General features: G+C 37.7%; 1 protein-coding gene across 3 annotated transcripts in view; it reads left to right on the top strand.

Moving 5' to 3' along the window:
- VAV3 (vav guanine nucleotide exchange factor 3) overlaps nucleotides 1-22,901 on the top strand; it is a 335,219-nt gene that overhangs the window by 151,670 nt on the left and 160,648 nt on the right. For all 3 annotated transcript variants that reach the window (XM_033093029.1, XM_033093027.1, XM_033093028.1), the window contains exons 5-12: nucleotides 3,967-4,075; nucleotides 5,785-5,877; nucleotides 8,126-8,194; nucleotides 10,343-10,446; nucleotides 12,119-12,218; nucleotides 16,008-16,103; nucleotides 20,486-20,554; nucleotides 22,348-22,434. In XM_033093029.1, the coding sequence (XP_032948920.1) occupies nucleotides 3,967-4,075; nucleotides 5,785-5,877; nucleotides 8,126-8,194; nucleotides 10,343-10,446; nucleotides 12,119-12,218; nucleotides 16,008-16,103; nucleotides 20,486-20,554; nucleotides 22,348-22,434 (727 nt within the window). The remainder of the gene's footprint in view (nucleotides 1-3,966; nucleotides 4,076-5,784; nucleotides 5,878-8,125; nucleotides 8,195-10,342; nucleotides 10,447-12,118; nucleotides 12,219-16,007; nucleotides 16,104-20,485; nucleotides 20,555-22,347; nucleotides 22,435-22,901) is intronic.

Below are 22,901 nucleotides of genomic sequence, written 5' to 3'. Positions count from 1 at the left end.
ACTTCAGTGTCTGGTACATAGTAGATTCTCCATCAATATTTATTTTCTGAATGAATAAGCCAAAGCTGCATTAAGCACCTACTGTTTGCCAGGCATTGTGTTTCAGGCCGGAGCTATCTAGTCAGTTCGTAAGAGCCTCGTGAGTGCCCGTTTCTTGCCAACCATGTTACTCGCACGATCTCATGGAATACCCCATGATGAGGCGGTTACTGTTAGCATCACCGTGCACAAAGGAGAAAACCAGATCTTGAAAAGGAATTTGCTGAAGGTCATATCACTAGTAAAGAGTAGTCTTTGGACTTGAACCCAGACAGTTCTTATTCCAGAATGGAGGCTCAGAGTCGCTGAGCATTTACTCCCAGAAGCACCCTGACCTGCCCTGACCTAACCTTCCACGGAGAAGCTGAGGAGCAGAGCCACAGGGATGGCGGGCAGCTCTTCCCAGAGTAGGTGGCATCTGGATGGGCCTTGAACGCTTGTATTTTAACTGTGTATTAAGAATAGCTTCTTACCTCTTCTTAAAATCGCCAAGAACTCACTAATCTTAAGCAAGATAGTTGCCAATTTTCTCATTGGATTGGCTACAATCTTCCTAAAGTGACTGTGAGATTACTGGTAATACAGTCAAATTCTTCGAAGTACTAGGACGAATGTATTAATTAGTTCTAGTGCTATTTTGAAATTCCTTCTTAACCCCCACCAATTGTCACTTATTCCTATTGATTTTTATACTTTTCCCTCATCTTGTTCTCTTGATGTCAGGAGAAAGCTAGGACGCATTCCTAACTGGATGTGGAGGAAACATGGGCTCCTGCAGCCACTGCTTTCAGATACCAGCTCGTGCTTGTGAGCTGCCGTCCGCTTCATCTCCCATCCAGTGGTGGAAAGTCCAAATGTGGTGCTGTTAGTCCCGCAATTGCTTCCTGCTGAGTTTGCTATGGCAGCTTGATTTTTGGTCTCGGCTTTGTTACGATCTCCATGGACTCGTATACTTAACTCTAAGTTTTGGGACTGAATCAGTCACCCAAAGGGAAGCCCCTGCACCAAACACAGGTCTGCTCCCCGCTGCAGAGAGAATCACCCCCTCCTCACATGGAGAGAAACAGAGGCAGGGTGGGATGGAGAGCATGTGCAGTGGCTCTCCATTGAACGGCTGCACTGTGCAGTGTCCTCGCTTTCTCCTACTTTGATGATCCATCCGCGCCAGACATGCCCATCTAAGGTGGCCCGGACACAGGAAGATGAATGCGCAGTGTTGATTTACGGACCGTTTGAAGAAGCACAGCTTCTACCTCCCTCCCTCACTTCATTTTCTGCAAATAAGAAATTATTGACCAAACTGTTAGCAAGGGAAACAGCCTTGGTATGGGGTTGAATAACAAAACCCAGACTGCTCTGGCCGAATCTCAGTGTGTGTGTGAGTGTGTGTGCGTGCGTGTGTGCAGGTAACTGTGCATGTGTGTGTCACGCCTACAATTCTTAGAGAAAAATCGGTGTGAATCTATACATAATGTTTCTCTACCCTCATGGGAAGTAGTTAAAAGACTTCAGCAAGATGAGGGTTTTTCAGGGGTGAGGATGTTGGAAGCTGGGATTAGGGATCCTGTCTTCCTGAGCAGGATCTCCTTTGATGTAGAACCTGTTCCTACATCATTCTTTAGCTCAGTGAGCTCCCTCGTGAACTCATCAGACCTCCGTATGTTTTGATGAGTTATAGAAAGTGCTCAGACCTATTTAACTGCCCCACTGGTCTCTGGCTAGATTGCCTGCCTAAGGCCCTCAGGATGGAAATTCTGGAACTACCAGTCGGACTCACCATCTCCCTGGTTGTCCAAAGCAGAAAGCTGAACGGCATCTTTCACTCTTTTCCTCACTCTCCCTAATTCTGATAGGTCACCAAGTTTGGTTGACTTAATGACACAGTGTCCTCTGTTTCTCTCCTCATCTAGTTATGGCTCTCAATGTCTTCTACCCACAGCATTTCATTTCTTGGCTTGCTGATCTCCCTGCCTATCCTCCTGCCCCCTCCAGACTACCTCCATGTAAAACCCCCTGTTCATTCCTACATGCCCAGGTAAGGTTGAGCTTATAGAGGACAAGTCCCTTCTCAGTTTGGTTTCAACTGTTCCCTCTGGGGCTCACCTCACTCACCCTGTCACATTGAATGGGGCACCACCCTCACATTGCCACACTTCACACCTCTCTGCCTTTGCATATGTTGGGGTCCATTGTCTGGGATGCTCCCCCACCCCTTCTCTTTCAGTTTGTCACCCCTGAGGGCAGAAACTGTCTGCCTGCCTGGTCTGCAGCTATTTCTCCTGGAACATAGTGTATATTCAGCAAATACCTATTCAATAGAATGACAAATACATTCAAGATCCAGTTCAGATATAATCTTCTGTGAAGCCTTCCCTACTTCCTTAGTGAAGGTTTTTCTTACCTCTCCCTCTGCTCCTACACTGCACTCATCTCTTGTTGCACTTACAGAGTTATGTGTTCGTGGGCCCTTCTGCACTGGGGGACAGTCCTTGGATCTTCTTGATCTCTGTATTCTTAGCACTGAAGAGTCTGGCACTCAGTAGGTTCTTAGTAAGTGGCTATTGGGTGGGTGGGTGGATGGGTGGACACGTAACCCTGGAAGGTATTCTTATCAGAACAGAGTTCTCTGCAGCTTCTATTACCACCTGATCGCTTTACCTTAAATCACCTTCCTTTCTCTTAGGTGACTGGCAGTTCATTTCTGTCAGATGCCTCCAAACACTCCTTCATGACAGACAGCTTTCTGATTACACCTACTTTGAAAAATGCCTCAAGTTGCAGAGTGACATTTTTTTTTCAGTGTTTTTATTTTTGTGCATATCAATTTATAATGTTCTATCTGCACAGGCACCAGAGAAACACTAAGGGCTGACGGTATTGAAGGAGTTGCATTTCTTTTTCAGAGAGATGCTATGCTTCTTTCTAATATACCTAAATGTATTATTCTTAATTATTTGGCATTATTAGTGAAGAGGAGGTATTGATAGAAGTCTTCAACTGAATGGAGAAAATTAAGGCGTACTAACAGAACATGTGATGGGTGGAGCCAGCTGTTCCTACTTTGAATGGGTTTACAATCTCATATGAAGGATTTAGGAAAGATATATCAGTCAGTCACTGCGTAAGTGCTAATGGAAGCTTTAAAAACAGAAGTTATTTTCAATTGCCAGGAGACCAGAAGATTTTAAATGGCTTTTAAAAATGCCTTGTGGCTCTGGGACCATTTCTTTAAACTATTATACAAATAAAACTAGGTAAAAGCAGAATCTGGCTGAAGGGGGACCTACGGGTGCCCTGTGAGTGGCCTTGAAGGAACATGGTTTGAAAACTACTGCATGAAATACTGGCAAAAACGATCCTGCAGAAACTGATGCTTTTAAAAGACTTTATAACATATCGGATCCTCCCAAACTCCCGTCTTCTCCATATTATACCCTTTAATACAGATGATGAAACTGAGGCCCTGACATATGAAGAGTGGGAGGCAGCAGGAGAGAACAGTGAAAGCACTCAGAGTGTAAGAGGCTCAGTTTTAAATCCTGGCCCTGCCATTGACTAGTCGTGTTATCTTGGGCAAGTTGGGTAACTTTTCTGTCCCCTCAAAGTCCTTATCTCTATAATGGATCAAATAATAATGTCTCCTAATAAAACAATCAATGCCGGGCTTGATAGAAGCGAAGGGCTTACTTAGTGCTTGTGCATAGTAAATGCCCAGGGAATGCTAGTGTCTCTGCTGTCATTGTTGGATTCTGTCGTTTGTCATTGTTTCTATGCGGGGGACAGAACTGTAATGTAAGCCTCGTTTTCTTTCTACCGAGTCCCTTTTATTTCCTCTCTGGGTTTTCTACTGAAGTCCAGTAAGCTGTTTCTCACTATTTCATTTACTCCTAACAGACCAGGCACTTAATGTTGCACCCTTCCTTTCAGCGAAACCCGCGTGGATGATGAAGATGATCTGTATGACTGTGTTTATGGGGAAGATGAAGGTGGAGAAGTCTACGAGGACTTAATGAAAGCCGAGGAAGCACATCAACCTGTAGGACTTCCCCTTATTTTTAAAGTTACTCTAAGTATTGTATTAGGAATGGGATTATTTGAAAGACTCATTTATGTAACTTCTGCAGGAATGGTTTTTTGTTTACCTTTTCAACCTTTCCTTGTTAATGTAGTTCTAACTCTATAACCATGACTTGTTATTACATCTGGAGACAAAGAAACATGGCATTTTACAGTTTAAAACAACTGTGGGGCATCTCTGGTCTAATCCTTTCATTTTACTAGTAAGGAAACCAAGTTTGAGAGAGAAATGACATGTCACCCAGCTGAATAAGGGCAGAAGAGCAATAGAATTTAATTTCAGGGAATCATGACATTGTATTGTTATGAAAGGAAATCTTCTCTTACAAAGCAGACAAATCTTTAAATTTGAAACAGCATAAAATACATGTTAAAGAGTATTTCTACATATTTGTTAGGGGTTGATATGAGGTATTTTTTTTCTTTTGTTTCATTATCTGTCTCCTAGCATTTTTACTATTTTATAAACATAGTTTCAGATATTGTCGTAGTCAATAACGAACCCACAAAGCTTTATCTGCCCTTAAAATACCTGAAACATTCAGAAAGATTGATATACTTTGCAGCTATAATTTGAAACAAAAGAAGTCAGTAGCTTAGGCTTTATTAGTATAGTCTGTTTTTTTTTTTTTAATACAAAAGAATTTCTTCACCAGTTGGTTGGTGGTTTTGATGCTTTGATGAATTTGAGAAAAAGCTGGAGGGTTGTCCAGTGTCCTTGAAAAGGGAGAGTAGTTTCAGTGGGGTAGAAACAGGTTACTTGGCCTGTGTTGGGTAAAAGTAATGAATGTGTGCTTTAACCCACTGCGTGTGCTGGTAGGACCCCTGTGACAGCCTTTTAAGAGGGTTTTTAGGTGGCAGAGTATCATCTGTACTCCCCGTAATTATCACCTGCTTTGGGTACCGGTAAATTCTTCAGTGTCTCTCCCAAGGGCAGTCTTCACTCAGCTGCCAGTACTGGGTTGTTTGTATGTGACAGGGTTAACAGTGATGATAATTTAAAGGCATCGGACCCTCCTTGTGTGCTCCTCAAGGTACTAAATGCTTTACACGGGTTATCTCATTTCTAGCTCCTTGGGTTTGCTACTGTTCTTCTCACTATAGATGACAAAACTGAGACGTAGAGAAATGATGTAACTTGTTCACAATAACAAGCTAATAGCATAAGAGCAAAACTGGTACTTGAACCCAGTTCCATCTGATCTACAAACCTTTGATCTTCATACTCTGCTGCCTCCAGCCTTAAACAGTAAAATGGCTAAACTCTAGGATGTTAACTCTTAAAAAAATTTTCAGGTTTTTACTTACCGAAAAGCATTTTATTATCTTTGCAGTTATTTCTGTAGTACTTGTAAAGTACACTGTACATTAAGAAAACTATATTATGCCATTTGTGATGTTTCCAGGTTTAATAGCATTTATAATGAAAGAGACGTTTCAATTGAAAGAGAGTGTCGATACTCACAAGTTTATTTTTTATTATCTAAACCGTTTTCATTTACATTGTTCAAAGTTAAAGAAAGCAAAAATACTTCACAAATGCAGTTAAGTGTTTTATTAGAATGGGAAGCTTAAGAAAATCAGCAATAATTTTAATCTCTTTCTACTACCAAGCCATTAATACATACATTTGATTAAATAATTTTAACTTGATAATTCTAATTTCAGAAATGTCCAGAAAATGATATACGAAGTTGCTGCCTAGCAGAAATTAAGCAAACGGAAGAAAAATATACAGAAACATTGGAGTCAATAGAAAAAGTAAGTCATCAGGTATCAATCATTCTTGATCCTCCAATACTGCCTTATATAGTTAATATATTAGGCTTCATGCTTCTACTGTGTGTGTGTGTCATCTGATTTTCGGTAGAACTTTGGATTTAAAGATTTCATCTTTCTGCAACTATTTATTGATTTCTCAGTATCTGAATAGCACCGTTCTAGGGACAGAATATAGCAGTGAACACAATAAAACTCTGGTCCTCATGACACTTTCCCTGTCATGGAAGGGCTTATAATTTAAGCAAACAAGTATGCCAGGTGCTAATAAATTTTCTGAAGAAAAATAAGACAGAGGAATGGGATGGAGAGTGATGAGGGAGGGCTGGTATTATTTTATGTCAAGTGGTAATGGAAGGTTTTTATGATAAGATCAGATTTAAGCAGACAGCTGAGTGGATTGAGGGAGCAAGCATCCACACAAATATCTCAGAGATGGCAATTCTTGGGGGAAAGGTCCTCCGATGGAACTATGTTCAGCAGGCTTCAAAAACAACAATAGTCCAGGAGGCTGAAGAATGAGTGGAGGGAGGCATTGAGATCAGAGAGCTGGTGAGCCAACAGGTCATAAAGGGACATCTAGGAGCTAGGGCATTTTGAGTAGACGTTACGTGATCTAATGTAAGTGTTTAATAGCTCATTCTGACTCTTATCAGCCAAAGGTAGAAACTGGGAGAAAAGTTAGAAGGATACTGCAGTAATCAAGTTGGTAGAAAATGGTGGTAGTGGTAGAATTGGTAAAGAGTGGCCAGATTCTGAATAAATTTTGGAAGTAGAGCTAAGTGGATTTGATGATAAATTAGGTAAAGGATGAGCAATCAAAGATGCTAGGTTTTTAGCATGAGTGATTGAGTGAATGGTGAAGATGGTGATTGAGATGGGGGAAGGACGGGTTTGGGAATCGGGTCTGCAGGGACATTAAATTTGCGACACCTATTAGTTTCAGAGGAGATGTGCTGAGGAGGAAGTTAGATACATGAGTCCGGCAGTCAGGGGGAAGGTTGAATTGATGTATAGACTGGACTGTTATTACAGCGAGGTTGTTTAAGGCCATGGGGCTACATGACGTCACCTAAGGGATGAATGTTGATAGAGAAGGTGTTTGAGGTCCGTTCCGGTACTTCCACGTTTAGAGATTAGGAAAATGAGAACCAGGAGACCATTTTGGAAGTTTAGAAAAAGAGATGAAGTTGTGGAAGCGTCGTTTAGGAGAATGAGAGAGTAGGTTGACCAGGGAAGTGTAGTAGGATTATGCAGACAGGCTCAGTTGAGTTTTGTGATTATATTTAAAATTAGACTATGAACATAGTTCACGTTTAATTTTTTAGGTCCAAGCACAAAATATGTGGTAAATTGGATTTAATGCAGGTTTTCCTTTTCCCAGAAAAGTACAGTGGAAGAGGAGAAGGTAAGGGTATATGCAGGGAAGTGATTCTGGTGTGGTTTGTAGAAGGTAAACTGGATAGGGAAGGAAGTGAGGACGGAGAGATGTGGGATGGTCAGTGGATTGGTAGACCCAATGGGATTGAAGAATCCTTGAAGGAAAGAGCTGCAAAGGTAGGAGGTAGTGGTCAGAGTTGATTGCTTGAAATTAGTGTTGTGGACCATTTGCAGTTGTTGATAATGACATGGTCTTGGAATATAACCACAAGAGTAGGGAGCTGAGTTAGGATGGGGCACAAGATTATTGGAGTTCAAGGTCCTGGGAGGCCAGGCTATTGGAAAGATCATCTGTACAGATGCTGAGATTGCCAAGAAAAAAATAGGAGTAGTAATGGGAAGAGGTATGGTACACCAGGAACTGAAATTCTCAAGGAAGGAGAGGAATGATCTATAAATTGCATAAGCAGGTTATTCATTTCAAGGATCTAAAATCTCCACAAAGCATTTGAGGGATATTTTATATCAGTCATCAAAGATGTCTCCAAGATGTTGCCATTTTTTGCCAATTCGGCCAATGGTGTTCTCTTTTTTTCTTACTTTCCGAAGCATTGATAGCCCAAGCCTTTTACTTTATGCTTTAAATGTATTAACTTGTATTTATGTCTTTCTATCTCTATTTAAATGTAAAATCTTTAAGATAGAGAAAATTGTTTCTGCATTTTTTTTTTGGTATTCGTAATACTGACAATTGATTTTCAATAAACATTTATTGTTTGTTGGTAAAAATCTATTATATAAATTAGGATAAGTTGTGCTAAATTATTACTTCTTTCTTCTCTCCTGGTAGTATTTCATGGCACCACTAAAAAGATTTCTGACAGCAGCAGAATTTGACTCAGTATTCATCAACATTCCTGTAAGTAAAAATACACTACTTAAAAATTGGTGTACTTTTATAAAATTCTCACTTTCTTATTTAATTTCAGATTCCTATTTTAATATTTTCCTATATTCTTTAAGAGTGTTGACCGTATTTTTTGCCTCCTAAGTTCTTATAGCCGTATTTTCTAGATGTAACTGAGATACAGTATCTTTGACCAAGTCAGTCAAAGTGCATGCAGAGCACACATGGATAAGGTTCATGTATTACCTGTAACTGCTTCTCACGATGAGGTAGTCTCCGTTAGATAATTCCTGGTGCTCCTCTCTGTTTCTTGCGGGAGTCCCCTTCTGCCCTACTCCCTGCTTTATCGCTCCTCCAACCCCTGCACCCCATCGTACAGACACCATCCTGCCTCCATCAGTCTCTACTTCCTGCCATTCCTCTGCTTTCTTGGTGTCACTCTTTTCTGCTTCTAATTGTGTCAACCTTGATTTCTATTTCTGAAGTACACTACTGCCTTATGATTTGACATTTTAATGGCAATAGGTGAGCAGCTTTGTTTTAGATTTATGTAAGCATTTTGAGTTTCAGAGCACCTTCCAATTATATTAGAATCCTAAACAGATATTTACTTAGATGCATTGAAGCAAGCCAAATGCTCTGCCAAGTGAGGTCATGCTAGGCAAGATTCAAGTTCTTGGACCTCTAGAACTGGCTTTGGTTTTAATATGTAGCTTTTACATACAATATGTAAGCTTTAATGCACAGACTTGTTTGTATCACCTGAGTGGTCCCTTCTATTTTGATTCTGTTATGTTCAGTGTCGACGAGCACCTGTCTGTTGGTTAGCTGTGGCATGTTGTCCTTGGTTTTGGACCAACGAAGACATTCTCATTGATTTGTAACATAACTGGAAGAAAAAGGTCACAATATCAGATGAACATTTAGGATAAAACAAACTGCACATTTTAGGAAGAGGAGGATCTTAAACCATCTAAATACCGTCACTGTGACCTAGGATCCATTTGACAGTTCTTACCGTGTTTCTCCAAAAATAACACCTAGCCGGACAATCAGCTCTAATGCGTCTTTTGCAGCAAAAATTAATATAAGACCTGGTATTATATTATAGCCAGTATTATATTAATTATATTATATATATTATATTACATTATAATATAAGACCCATGTCTTATATTATAGTAAAATAAGACCGGGTCTTACATTAATTTTTGCTCCGAAAGATGCATTAGAACTGATTGTCCGGCTCGGTCTTATTTTCAGGGAAACACGGTATTCTGATGGCCTTTCCATACTCCTCAACAAAATGACAGGACCAATATATTCCTGTTTCATGTCCACCCTACTAAGAAAAGCGCATGCTGTCCTCCCAAAGTCAGTGTGTGTTCCAAGGTACGAGGGAAGAGATAATGGGAGACTGAACCTTGATTTGAATCTCCTGGCTTCCTGGCCATGATATGTATTTACCGTCAGACTGAAAATTACTTGCTTATCTGGAAAAATGTGAAATTCTGACTTTTGAGTTGCTCTAGTAAACTGCCCAGTGCCATTTATTTTCTCTTTATTTATGCCATGAGTTGTCTGGTTTCAAGCAATTTAGTTTGATTGTTGTTAGCTTAGTAACAGGACACCACTAATTGACCAAAGTACAGATCTACATTTTTATGTCCCAGGGACATGAATCATTACTTATCTTGTCAATAAAACATTAACACTTGGGTAGTTTTATTTAAAAATTTGAAGTGATTGCAAAATGAAAATGAGCTGTATATATTTTTATACGAGGAATAAATTATCCTTTAATAAATAGTGAAATAATTTATTTTTTCACCGACACTGACATTTCAAGTCAGATATGAAATTGGTATTTCCCATGCACATGGGCTTTCTCTCATCTGTCTCTCTTTCTCCCTTTCCCTCCTCTTCCCTCTCCTTCCCCCTACTTCCCCTTCTCTCTATTTTCCCTCACTTTCTCCCCCTTCTCTTTCTCCTTTATTTACTGATGGTAGCAGGTTTACATATTGAGGGCATTCAGCATATCCTTGAATGGCAAGTTTAACAACAAGGAGGATTCTGGGATTGGGGTGATATATATGTATATATATATATATATTTTGCTTCTGATTCCTAATATTTTTTGACACTGTTTTCTTTTCTAAGGAACTTGTAAAAGTTCATCGGAACCTAATGCAAGAGATTCATGAGTCCATTGTAAATAAAAATGACCAGAACTTGTATCAAATTTTCATTAACTACAAGGAAAGGTAACTTCTGAATTTTAAATTTTGTCACTATTAGTTTGTATTATAGTGAAGGTTGGTGTTAAAGTTGCTCATAAATAGGTATTACTACTGTTCATTGAGATACTACTTGGGTGGTAATTAGAACACAGGACAGTTAATTTCTGGGTGGTAGTTTGAGCTCTGTATGTGTATCAGAAAAAAAAAAGAAAAGTAAAAAGGATTCATACTTTTGCATCGCAAATCAGTACAGTTTCCTTTTTTTTTTTTTTTTTTTTTTAGTTTCAGGTGTACAAAGCAATATAATAGTTAGACATTTACATCTCTCACAAAGTGAAAATCCCTTCCCACTAATCTACTACCCCTCTGACATCATATATAGCTATTACAATACCATTGGCTATATTCCCTAGGCTTTGTTCCACATCTTGTGACTATGTTTTATATACATTTGATTATAGTTGACATTCAGTATTGTTCTACTTCAGCTTCAGGTGCCTGACCAGTACAGATTATTTTTACAGCTTCCTGTGACTCTTGAGTTCTGTAGATTTCAGGAAGTCATTTTAACTCTCTGCACCTTCTTTTCTCCATCTGTAAATGTTAGGAGTAGATTCTCTGGTAACTAGTGGGTTTTCCAACTCTAATATTTTATAATTCTCTATTTTAGAATATTCGATTCACAGCTAGAGTCAGTCTCCCTTTCCAAGTTTGGGGAAAAAAAAATCTAAACAACTCACATGAATTTAAGTACCAAGGACTTTTGCTTAAAATATGGTTCTCTCTTTTTAAATCAAACACTATGGTTCTTAGTACTGACTAAACAGTGGCTAATGAATTGCTTTGCATCAACAATTAGATCAACACTAACTTATAGTAGTTTTTTTCTAATGAAGAGTTAAAAGGAACAATAACTAACTGAGCCTCTTTGCAAAATGTCTATATTTCACCAGAGATATCATTCCTGAAGCTGGCTCAGTCTCCATGCAGTATGACTTATCTTCTAGCCAGTACAGTTCAGGTCTCTCATTCCCACTTCTCTGATAATATATTTTCCTAATTAAAAAGTAGGAAGGAGTAGGAAGTTTATTAATGAGTGGATTTGTAAGTATTGATTGTAATAAATTTATAGTATAAAGTAAAACGGTTTCTGAGTGTGAGTAAACGGTAAAAAGTTGATCGCTAAAGTAACTTTTTAAAAAAACGTATTTTTCAATTACAGTTGACATACAATATCAGTGTATGTCAGTAGTGATACAGCGTAGTGATTAGACATTTACATAATAGGAGCTTAAAGAGAAATTTTAAATTTTTTGTGATATATATTTGTACTCGACATTTACAGTCATCATGCCAGATTGTAGTGGTGCTCTCCCTGCTGTAAAAATGTACATGACATTAATTCCATTCAAATTTAGAAATAAGAACCAGTCATTTTTAATACCATAAATATGAGTGATCCTCATTCTATGACTGTATGTGTGGTGTGTGTTAAAAAAGAAATGAAAAAGCCAAGGTTTAGAGAGATTATGAGTAACTTCCCCTGGGTTACCTGGGTAGAAAGAGGTGGGACAAGTAAGATTTGCTTTGATTCTCTCACAGTGGTTTTAAATAGATGGAAATTCTGCCTTTTCCCCCTTCCACATTGTTGCTTTTTTGTCCTACAGATTTCTTCCTTTGTCTTTTTCCCTTTCAGGTTGGTTATTTATGGTCAGTACTGCAGTGGAGTGGAATCGGCCATCTCTAATTTAGATTACATTTCTAAGACAAAAGAAGACGTCAAACTGAAATTAGAGGTGCCTATTTATTTTTGTTTGTTTATGAAATAAAGTAAAATAAACCTAAAAGCAATGTGTTCCTTTTTATAATCAATGTAGCAAGAAATTGCCCCATGTTAGTTGTGTAAAATATATTAATAGATAGCCCTATAAAATAATATGGTAGTAATAATAACTGTAGTTAAATCTGAGACTGTGGCTCTGTGTTTTGCATGCATTATATCATTAAATCCTCATATGCTGTGAGACATACACAATTAATTTTGTTATGTCTGAGAAAGGTGAGGTTCAGAGAGATTATAAGTATTAATAATTTGTTCAGGGCACCTAGGTAGTAAAAGGTGCTAGATGAGTAAGATATGTGTGAGATAATGTATATGTAGATTTAAAATGTTGATTAAAAGTATAAGATGTTTAGATGTATAAAAAGGGCATGGCTATTGCCTGTAAGAAGGAAGACGAGACAGACACAAATATAATACGATTAAGAATTATGTGACAAGCACTGATTGACAGGGCTCCATAAGTAAGATTGAGCGATCACTTAAGTATAGGTGAATGTGGAAGATTTCTCTGAATGGGGTAGCATTTGAGTTAGGTCACTGAAGAATGAGCTGAGTCTTGACAGATGAGATTCCATGGAGAGAAAAATTGGAAAAATTGGTATGTCTTGCCTTGACCAGAAGAGTCGAGAAAGTTTGAGAAATGGCGAGTAAGCCAGTGTAAACAGAGCACATGGTAACAATGGAAAAGAAGTCTGGAAATTGTGTTAAGTGTTTTTGGTGTGTTTTTTTTTGTGCACTATTTTTTCCCCACAGGAAGAGTTTGCACTTTCAAAGAACTTTGAAAAATGATTATTTATATGTTATGTGAATTATCATCTCAAATATGTTATCCACGTGTTTGGATTTTCTTAAATGTCAGGTAGAAATAGATACTCAACTCTTCTTAAGTGGTTGTGTGTGGCTTTGCTGGCTCTCTCATACCCCTTTTGCAGCTCTTTGTTCACCTTAGCACTGAGGTCAGGTGATGAACAGGGAAAAAAAAAAAGAGCAGATGATTTTCAAATCAGAATCCCTTCATTGTTTTGGCATATCTGTTATGATTTCATAAGTTCTAACTCCCACAAAAGGGAGCTATTGGTTAGAAAGTTTGCATACCAACCAGCTACCAAGTAACTGTACTGACTCTCTATCGTGGATCTTTTGTCGTTACCTCTTACAATCCTTTGCGATGCAGACGTTATGTCTGGAGGTGGTTTGAGTCACCACTGAATAACATCCTGACGACCTTGGTAATGTAAAGAGTTCCTGCTCCTCTGTAGACTAGAGCCTCATAAGTGTAGAACTATAAGCCACCTTGACTCAAATTAAAATATAAAGATAAAATATAAAGATATATATATATATATATACACATATATATAAAGATAAAATATAAAGATATCAAGTAAGATAAAACTTGATAACTTATACAGCTAGTTCCTAAGAGAGCTGCCATTAAAGCACCTTTTTAAAAATAAAGATATAAAATTCTGGTTCAAGACAGGAGTCAGCAAGTTGTCAATCAACCCTCCATTATATTCACAGCGATGTTTGAAACATTCCTGTCCCTTCTTTCAGAGTCGCTGCCGAAGTCCCGGCTGTACCCTGGGACTCTGTGCTGTACCCTGTGCATAGTTCCTGCAGTCACTGTCAGTCTTAGGGAATGAGAGGACCTCGGGCTGAGTTTGAAAGGCTCAGTGGGAGGAGCTGCTGGCTGTCCTTTCCTTACCGGAAAGCCCCTCCTTCTGACCTTGGTGATTAGGAAGTATTTAACCAGACACTTACTGTGACACCTCAACAAATACTCTTGGCTGGAACTGTCTTCTGCAAGTCCCAGCGCGATGGAGGGAAATGCCTTATTCTTGGTGTTTCTCTGCCTCCTCCATGTTTTCTCTTTTGTGGTTATTTTTGCTCTTGTTGATTTTTGTCTTTTTTCTTTTCTACTGTGGAACCAAGATAACATGGGGTAAATGGTAATTGAGTCTCTTTATCGTGCTCTGGAAGCTGACTCATCCCTATCCCATTGTATTTTCTTCTCAATTAGAGTTGGAGTTTAGGCGAAGCAGGTGACTGAATGTTTTGGAAGAATCATTTCTACCCTTTATTTACTTTCACTACTTATAAGCATTTCATACCTCAGTCTCAGGCCTCTCGTCGGAAACGCCAGCAATGCTAGTTTCTTTACTTCCCGAGTCTATAACTTAAAACTTAAAGGAACTGATTCCTTCCCCAACAGTTTTAAACTGACTTCCATAACATAATAAAATGAGTTTTAAATGTGTAACGTTTCTGTTCCCAGCACTGCGTTAAGATGGCACATACAAAGTATAAGGTACACCCTAATTCCAAGGAGCTTAAAATGCAGCTGGAAGAGGAGATCCACTCATTACAGTAGCATTAACCGTTTAACCTCCTATTTGAGACCCATGATCCAGAACTCTCTATAATCTGTAAAAGCAAGAAATCAGTTGAAATAGTTATCCTTCCAGTGAACCGCAGCAATTCAAGTCATGAGCTAACATACCAGGAGGTGTCCCCAGTTCTTGCTTAAGATCTGTATTCAAGCACCCATTAAGTCACTATGGTCATTAGAGCTAATGGTGTTTGTGCTACATCTCCTGATAACATGTCTTTCTATGTGCCTAAAACACTAAGTGTGGGCAAAGGGGAAGCGAACTCATTAGCTAAGGAGTCTTTTCTTGAACAACTCCTTCCCGGAACTGGACAATTTCTTGGTCTGGGATAGGCAGTCATCTGAGGATTTTGGGCTTACTAAATTGCCTACTACTACTAATATTTTTGTGGAAATTTATTTATTTATTTATTTTAACTACACCACAGATGTGTGAGGAACAGTGAAATCAGAAAAACAACTTGTTCAAGGTCACACAGCCAAGAGTTGCCAGACTTGATTTAAATTCAGGCTTTGCTATTTCAACTTCAAAGTACTTTCCTCAAAGTCATAGTTAATGTCAAAAGAACTAACAAGTCAATAGTATTTTGAGATACACTTAAAGAAAGAAGAGCGTGAGATTAGAAAAAAATAAAGTCTGAGACTTTTAAAACTTTGAATCCAGTGTTAGGTTTATACTTTAGCGTAGTTTTGGAGTTAATCATTTCATTTCATTGAGTCCAACAAATAATAAGCAAATACTAAATTCTTAGAGGTATAAAAGACATATTGGGGAAGACATTACATATAATAATAATGAAAAGACCCGTAAGGCACAGAGGATGAGCACCATTTTGGTTGGGATCCTTATTAAAGGACTTTAGGTATAGTTCTGGAAGAGGATTGTCAATTTGCTGGAAACTGGACAAAGCACATGGCAGTCGGAGAGAACTGAATGGACCAAGGCCTGGTGGTGGGGAAGGCATGTGGCAGTTTGAGTGGGTACAGACTTGTTCTTGATACCTGGCCCACAGGCCCAATGTGGAGCATTGGTAGAAGGCAGAGCTACAAGGGTAAGTGGAGGAAGACCCTGGAGCGCCCCTAGAGAAAATAATTTTCATACATAAAATAGTTGTGCTTATTGATTCATATTTAGAGTTGAAATGCTACCAGGTATGTTTGTGTTTTGGTTTTTAATTGAAGATGCTGTCTATATTTTAGAAAGAAGGCTTGTTAAGAAGGAAAACAATATTTATTATATAATCACAGTTTTGTTTATGGCCTTTGCATCTTTTAATGTTTGTTTTATGACTCCCTTTGCTGCAACTAGCACAGATTTAAAAAACTGTTTTTTAAAAAACATTTCACTAGGAGTGTTCCAAACGAGCCAATAATGGGAAGTTCACTCTTCGCGATTTGCTGGTCGTCCCGATGCAGCGTGTTTTAAAGTATCACCTTCTCCTCCAGGTATGAAACTTAAAACCGTTTTCTTTGTTAGTTTGTTCATTTATTCATTCAAGAAAATATTAATGAACCATCAACTATGTGCCACATACTCCATGTTTGGGTCCTGATCCCCTTACAATTTTCAATTATTTGTAGAGCTAAGTGAGAACTAACGAACAGCTGGAAACCTTTCCTTACTTTTTAGCAAAGATGATTCTGTATCTCCCACAAAGTCACATTTTGTGTCCTTCAAACAGAACTGGCTCCAAAAAAATGAAAAAACAAGAAAAAGGAAATAAAAAGATCCCTTCAACCAAGTCTTCTGTAGTTAGCAGCAATCATTTATTAGAGTTTCAGTGTTGCAATATACCTGAATTTTGCAGGTTAATTGTATTAGACCTTTTGCCTTATAACCATAAACTAAAGAGAATTGTGTCACATTCTGTGTTGCTTTCTGCTATAGTAAATTATAATAAGACTACATTTATTTTGAAATGATTCTTGTCATAACCCCAAAGCTTATGGTTTCCACGGTTAGTTCTCTAATGAGGGTGGAGAGTCTTATAAATTTAATTTGATAGCTATACCAGGAGACTCATTAGTTCTGCTCCAAAGAAATGTCTTACTGTATTAGTCTGTCAACTCTGCTGACGCTTGTGAAATGTCATTTAAAAAAGATCTACTACCTGTATGTGAAATATAATTTTGAGTCTGCTGTGCTTTGTACATCTTGTATATTAAATTTCTTGAACTGTAGCCACAAAATTATTAGTCATATCTATTTTTGTTCTACTGAGAAATCAGAAAAATTCAAACCCTGATTATTTCTTAAAAATGCATTAAAACATTTATGAGGCCTAAACTCAGAGCAACTTAATCGAATTGGATTTTATGAAAAAATAATAAGGAAGACGTAGGCAATCAGTTTCTGAGACATCGTGGAACTAAAAACATGTCCAAGTAAGATAATAATTTATTTTGTAACTTTGGTACACTCAAATATCAATTGAAGAATTTAGAAGGTGCAATTTTCAAGAAACATCTATTTTTGTCTCTTAGAAGTTTTAGGCAGACTTTTCAAAGTATGAAATATGACTACACCTTTATGAAATTCAGCAAACTGTTTTCCTAATTCTTCTTGTGTTGTTTTGTATTTTAAACTCCAAAAGTATGTGTAGGTCCATGACGATTTTTTTTAAAAAAAGAAACTGCATGTACATATTTTTTATTGTGGAAAAACATATATAACATCAAATGTGCCATTTTAACCATTTTAAGTGTATAATTCAGTGGCACTAAGTACATTTGCATTATTGTGCAACCCTCACCATTATCCGTCTCCAGAAGTTTCTCATCTTTCCATACTGAAACTATGTACTCATGGAACACTAACTCACTTTTCTCTTCTCATCCTAGGCTTTAGTAACAAGCCTGTAGTCTCTCTGTCTCTGTGAATTTGACTATTTTAAATACCTCATATAAGTAGAATCGTACAATTTTTTGTGTCTGGCTTATGTCTTCAAGATTTATTCAAGAATAAATAATTTTAACACATTATTTATTCAAGAAATGTGTTGGCATTTATTCCTTCCTTTTTTAAGGCTGAATAATGTTCCATTGTATGTATATACCACACTTTGTTTATCCGTTCACCCATCCGTGTACATTTGGGTTGTTTCTACCTTTTGACCATTGTGAATATGCACATTTTTTTTAACTTATATAAATAAATGTTATGGAGAAAAGTGTGGACTTGAACAACTGAATTATAAGGAATAAATACAAATCCAAGTTTAGCTAGATTTAGTTGCATAGCTGATTTACATCAGTCTTCCTGCCCCATTTTTTTGTGGACAAAACCTCAAAGAAAGGTGAAAGCAATATTAATGACAGTTTGTTTAGCAGATTTAGGTAGAAATATTACAAATATCACTAACTATCAATTTCTTGCCAATAAAGCAAGAGACGAAACCATGATGATGAGTAGCGTAAGTTGGACTATCATGCCTGCCTCAGTGATTTAAATGGAATCAGGCATATTTTGAAACACAAAATCTTTTGAGGTTGTAATGCATCTGACCTGTATGTTTACTTGAAGATGAATGTTTTTGCCTACATATGGGCTGGCTGGAGGGAGGAAAAGAGAATGCAAAGCGAAAAGTTCAACAGTTTTGAAAATTATTTGCCAACGAGTTGAACATGTCCATGCACTGTGGAGTCCTAGAGCCATTCTTATGAGCAGAAAGTGTGAAAACCGTGAAGCATGGGTAATAAGCCCTGTAAAACCAGCAGCCAGCACTTAAAAGGAAGGAAAAGACAGTGGCATGAATTTAACTCCATTGAGAGAAATACTGACTTTTAGGTGGAAGGAAATGCCTTAGACTTACCTGATATTATGCAACTAATGTGGAGTTTGAGGAAATATCAATCCATTTTGCTATTATTTACACAGCCATATTGTCACAGAAAGAATACATGCTTTCCCTTGATGATTTTTTAAAATAGGAAATATTTTATGTGGGGCTCCACACATTGATAAAATTTCTAGAAATATTTTTTCCATCTTAAAATAGTGTAGAGTTTATTCGTCTAATGTTTAGAAATTTGTTGAATAAATGTAGTATGAATTTGATCATTTCCTACTACTACTATACTGAGGAAATCGTTTTTGAATTGCTTTATGATTTGAAATTATAAAATTAGAATATTTGATAGTAGGGGGGTTGAAACTTTGAGAATAATCTACTATTATTGTTTAATAAAGGAAAAGGAAAAATAGAAGTAACAATATAACTTTGACAAGTTTATTACACTTAACAGATTTGATGTATGTAGGTCCTCTTTACAGCTTAGAAACACTGTTAGTATTAAATTCAGCAAAGGTTTTACAGGGCTCCCTTGTTCCACACACAGCATCAGACACTCATGATATAAAACAGCCTCCCTGGTTTATAAAGCTCGTTGTTTAGATGGGGAAAATGAAGTGTAAGCCACCAAGTCCCACAGAATGGTAGGTAGGCAGAGGTCCAGAGGTGGTACAAATAAAGGCCTTGTTAATTATGCGTCAGGAGAATGGGGCTTAAGTAGAGGCCTCTGGCATAGAAAGCTTCACAGAGGAGTGATTCTTGAATTGGGCTTTGAAGGATGAATTAACAGTTTGACAGGTGGATCAGAGAGGAAGGGCTTTCTAAGGAGAGAAACCAGCATGGCTTTTGGGAATCAGATATTAGAAGGCCTTTTGAGAATTGCAGTTAATTTAGTATGGATAAAATATAGGTTGTATGGCTGAAAGTGTCGAAGTTGGGACAGGTTTGCATAATTCAGATCATGATGAGTCTAAGAGGTATCGATGACCACCTGAGGATTTTGTGGGCATCACAGAAGTCTACACAGGGTAGAGACAGGATGTGATTTACATGTTAGAAACCTGACTCTGATGTCAATAGAGTGAATAGACTGCAGTGAGGAGAGACTGCAAGTCAGAAGACCAATCAGAAGCCTATTATAATGACCCATTTGTAAAGGAGGAAGGACCTGAACCAAGGCAGTGGCAGTGAAGATGGTTTCAAGAGGAAGGATTAGAGTGAATATCACCACTACATAGTGAGAGGGGAGTCTGGGGTATCTTTCAGGTTTGGCTTCAGTGATTATACTGATGGAGTGCCATCGTTCAGTAAAACATAAATAGGAACAAAAGCAGGGTTGTGGGTGAAGATGTACATGGAGGGGCTTGTGAGATATCCAGGTAGCACGAGTATTTAGTTGGACTTAGGAGTCTGGGACCCAGGCGTGAGTTCTGGGTTGAGCACATTCATTTGCTTGTCTCATTAGGTGATAGCTGACGTTATAAGATGTGATGGAATTTGTAGAGTATGAAAAGTTAGACTAATAGGAGACAAAGGTGAAAAATTGAGGGAACAACAACTTTTTAAGGTGCAGATAAAGTAGGAAAGACTGATGAATAGGCAGGAATTTAAGGACAACAAACAACAATAACAGCAACACACAGAAGATCCTACTGTCCGAGAAGCCAAAGGAGAGGGGCAGTCAGACTCAGAAGCTTGAGACCAGCCAAGTTTGATAAGGAGTACAAAGTGTCAGGTCAGCTTGGCAATGAGGGGTACCGTTCATTATGTTCGGGAACGTGGTGGGGCATAGAATTCTGGGCCATTTTTGAAAGGAAAATGTGTCTAAACATTATGTCATGGTTTTTTTAATGTCTTTCTGGTGTTGTTTTAGTGGTCTTCTTACCGTTTGAAATGTTTGATGAAAACAGACTAGTGACATCAGATTTATCACATTATGGTGCAAATAATGATAAAAAGTGTTTATCAAAAGTTGTTTTTCCTTATATTTTGGTGTTAATTTGATGAAAACAGTACTCATCTGTATCTTCAAAATAGGAACTGGTCAAACATACCACCGATCCTACAGAGAAGGCAAACCTGAAATTGGCACTTGACGCAATGAAGGTAAGACACACGTGTCATTAACTTGTTTGTGTTTTTTATTCTTGCCTGAAAACAGTAGAATACAAGCTGCTAATGCATATTGTAATATATATGTATTTGTGATATAATATGTATAAGTATTTGTATAGTTTTGTTTTTTGGTGGGGAGAGCTGGATATTTTTAATTGAAATAGATATCCTTGCATGGATTTAATTGTTGGACAAAAACACATAAAACCAAGAGGTATATTAAAATTACTTTTGTTACATTTATCAAAGTATGGCAACTTTTATAACCTCCAGGAATGAGTTCATATGATGGCTTTCTTTGACATCCTCTTTATGGTTACTAATAGAAAACTGTTGGTTTGTATAAGCATCAGGTCAGCTGGTGACTTGAGAACACAGGTGTGACTTGATCCCTCCGGTGAGGGTATCTGCGAGGTTTACCTTTGTGGCTGAGGTGCATCAGTACTTGGGGTTTCAGTTTGGATTTCTATTTTGAGATAAATCTGAAACTCAAGAACTATAAGTAGATAAAGTCACACTTGTTGAATATATTGGGGAACCTGTAACCCCAATTTTATGCTGGACTTTGAAAAACATAATTTTTGCCCCTAACTTAAAACATAAGAAATATGTTCTCAAAAATAAAATGCGAGTATGATTCTGCTCAGAGCGATAATTTCATATCTGTATTCTTGTGCCAATTTCAGTGTTCTGCTGTTTAGCTGATTTTATTTTTTAAAAATTAATTTTATTTAAGTGTTGTTGGTGTACAGTATTGTATTAGTTTCAGGTGCACAATGTAGTGATTTGACATTTTTATACCTTCCAATGTGACCACTCCACTAATTATAGTAATAGCTGTTTAGCTGAGTTTAGTACCTTGTCAGGAAACATCAAACAATTATTTATTATTAAAAACTCATACCAAGTGTACAATTTTTAAAGAAGTCATTTATAGATGCATCCTATGAAAAGTCGGACTTTCATTTAGAACAAAGTTAGGAACTGCTTTTTTGGTCAGAGTTCTGTGCCGACTGTTGCAGATGAATTTAAGAGGATAGAGGAATAAAAAAAAAGGAACCCAGAAAACAGGAAAATCTAGAACACATATAATAAAAATAGCTACTTACAGTGTGGCAAGATTAGCTAATGTTTTCTCAAAAATGAGAAAAGACATTTTAAATTAGGTGAAGGCACCTGGAGAAATATGGCCAGCGTTGTTTGTTCACTTTAATTCAGTTAGCGCTCTTTGTTTTCTCTCATCCCCTTGATTTCTTCTTTATTAACTCTTTAAAATAGGACTCGCTTCCTTGGCTAAATGCTCTCAGGAACTAAGACACTAACTGGTTGCAGAAAACAGTCCTGCTAGATTCATTGTCTAACTTTTAGTTACTTTTTTCTCTCTGCTAAGCCTTCCTTATTGCCCTTATGCTAACCCATGTAAAATGTAATTCTCTCAAGATCAATTATTAACGTGTTTAGAATTTACATTCTCCTGACCTAGTTCGCTTTTTATTGTTCTGCCTGGTGGCAACTTTTAAAAAAATTTTTTTTTATCCTCACTCTTTTCCGGGGTGTAGTAAATGACAGCTCTTCAGTCTTCCCAGCTGTACTGCAGACGTTTTTATTATAACTCACTTTTGAGATGCCGCTTTGATTGATCGGGTGTTCATTTTATTGTCATCGAAAAGTTATGGTATCCTTTTGCCACTAATGAAATTAATGATGTGTTTTCTTTCAAATACTTCTCATCTCGTCTCTAATCTTATCATGCCTGTTTTTGTCCCTGTCTCTTTATTCTTTAGGACTTGGCACAATATGTGAATGAAGTGAAGAGAGATAATGAGACCCTTCGTGAAATTAAACAGTTTCAGCTATCTATAGAAAATTTGGTATGTAATTATCATTCCATCCGGCTTCTCTAACCCACAAATTGGGGGACATTCTAGGAGTTGTTTTTGAAGAAAAACTAGTTTACCTTCAAGTTTCTGTTTTCTAAGTTTCTTTATGGTTTCTGTCTGGCAGCATCCATATGAGTGTCTCGTGGCACCTGTGACGTGTCATTGTCCAGGGACTTTCTGCCATCACTTGTCCCCCTCACCTTAATCACACTGTGCTTTCCCCACCCTCCCCCCCAGTTCCCCACCCTCCCCCCCAGTAGTCTGAGTTCTAAAGATTGGAGTTGATTTTGTTCTTTTCCTCACCCTCATACATTCTCATGGGTGATTCCTATTAATTTATTCATTTAAATGTATATTTACTGGGTGACTACTGTGTGCCAGACCTTTTGCTTGGGGCTGGGGCTATAACGCTGAACAACATGGCCTCATGGCAGAGGAGACAGTAAAGAAAACATTTA

Source organism: Rhinolophus ferrumequinum, chromosome 22 (assembly GCF_004115265.2).
Source record: "Rhinolophus ferrumequinum isolate MPI-CBG mRhiFer1 chromosome 22, mRhiFer1_v1.p, whole genome shotgun sequence".
NCBI classification, from domain to species: Eukaryota; Metazoa; Chordata; class Mammalia; order Chiroptera; family Rhinolophidae; genus Rhinolophus; species Rhinolophus ferrumequinum.
Note: the sequence above shows the minus strand (reverse complement) of the source record. Positions and strands in the feature narration are given on the sequence as shown.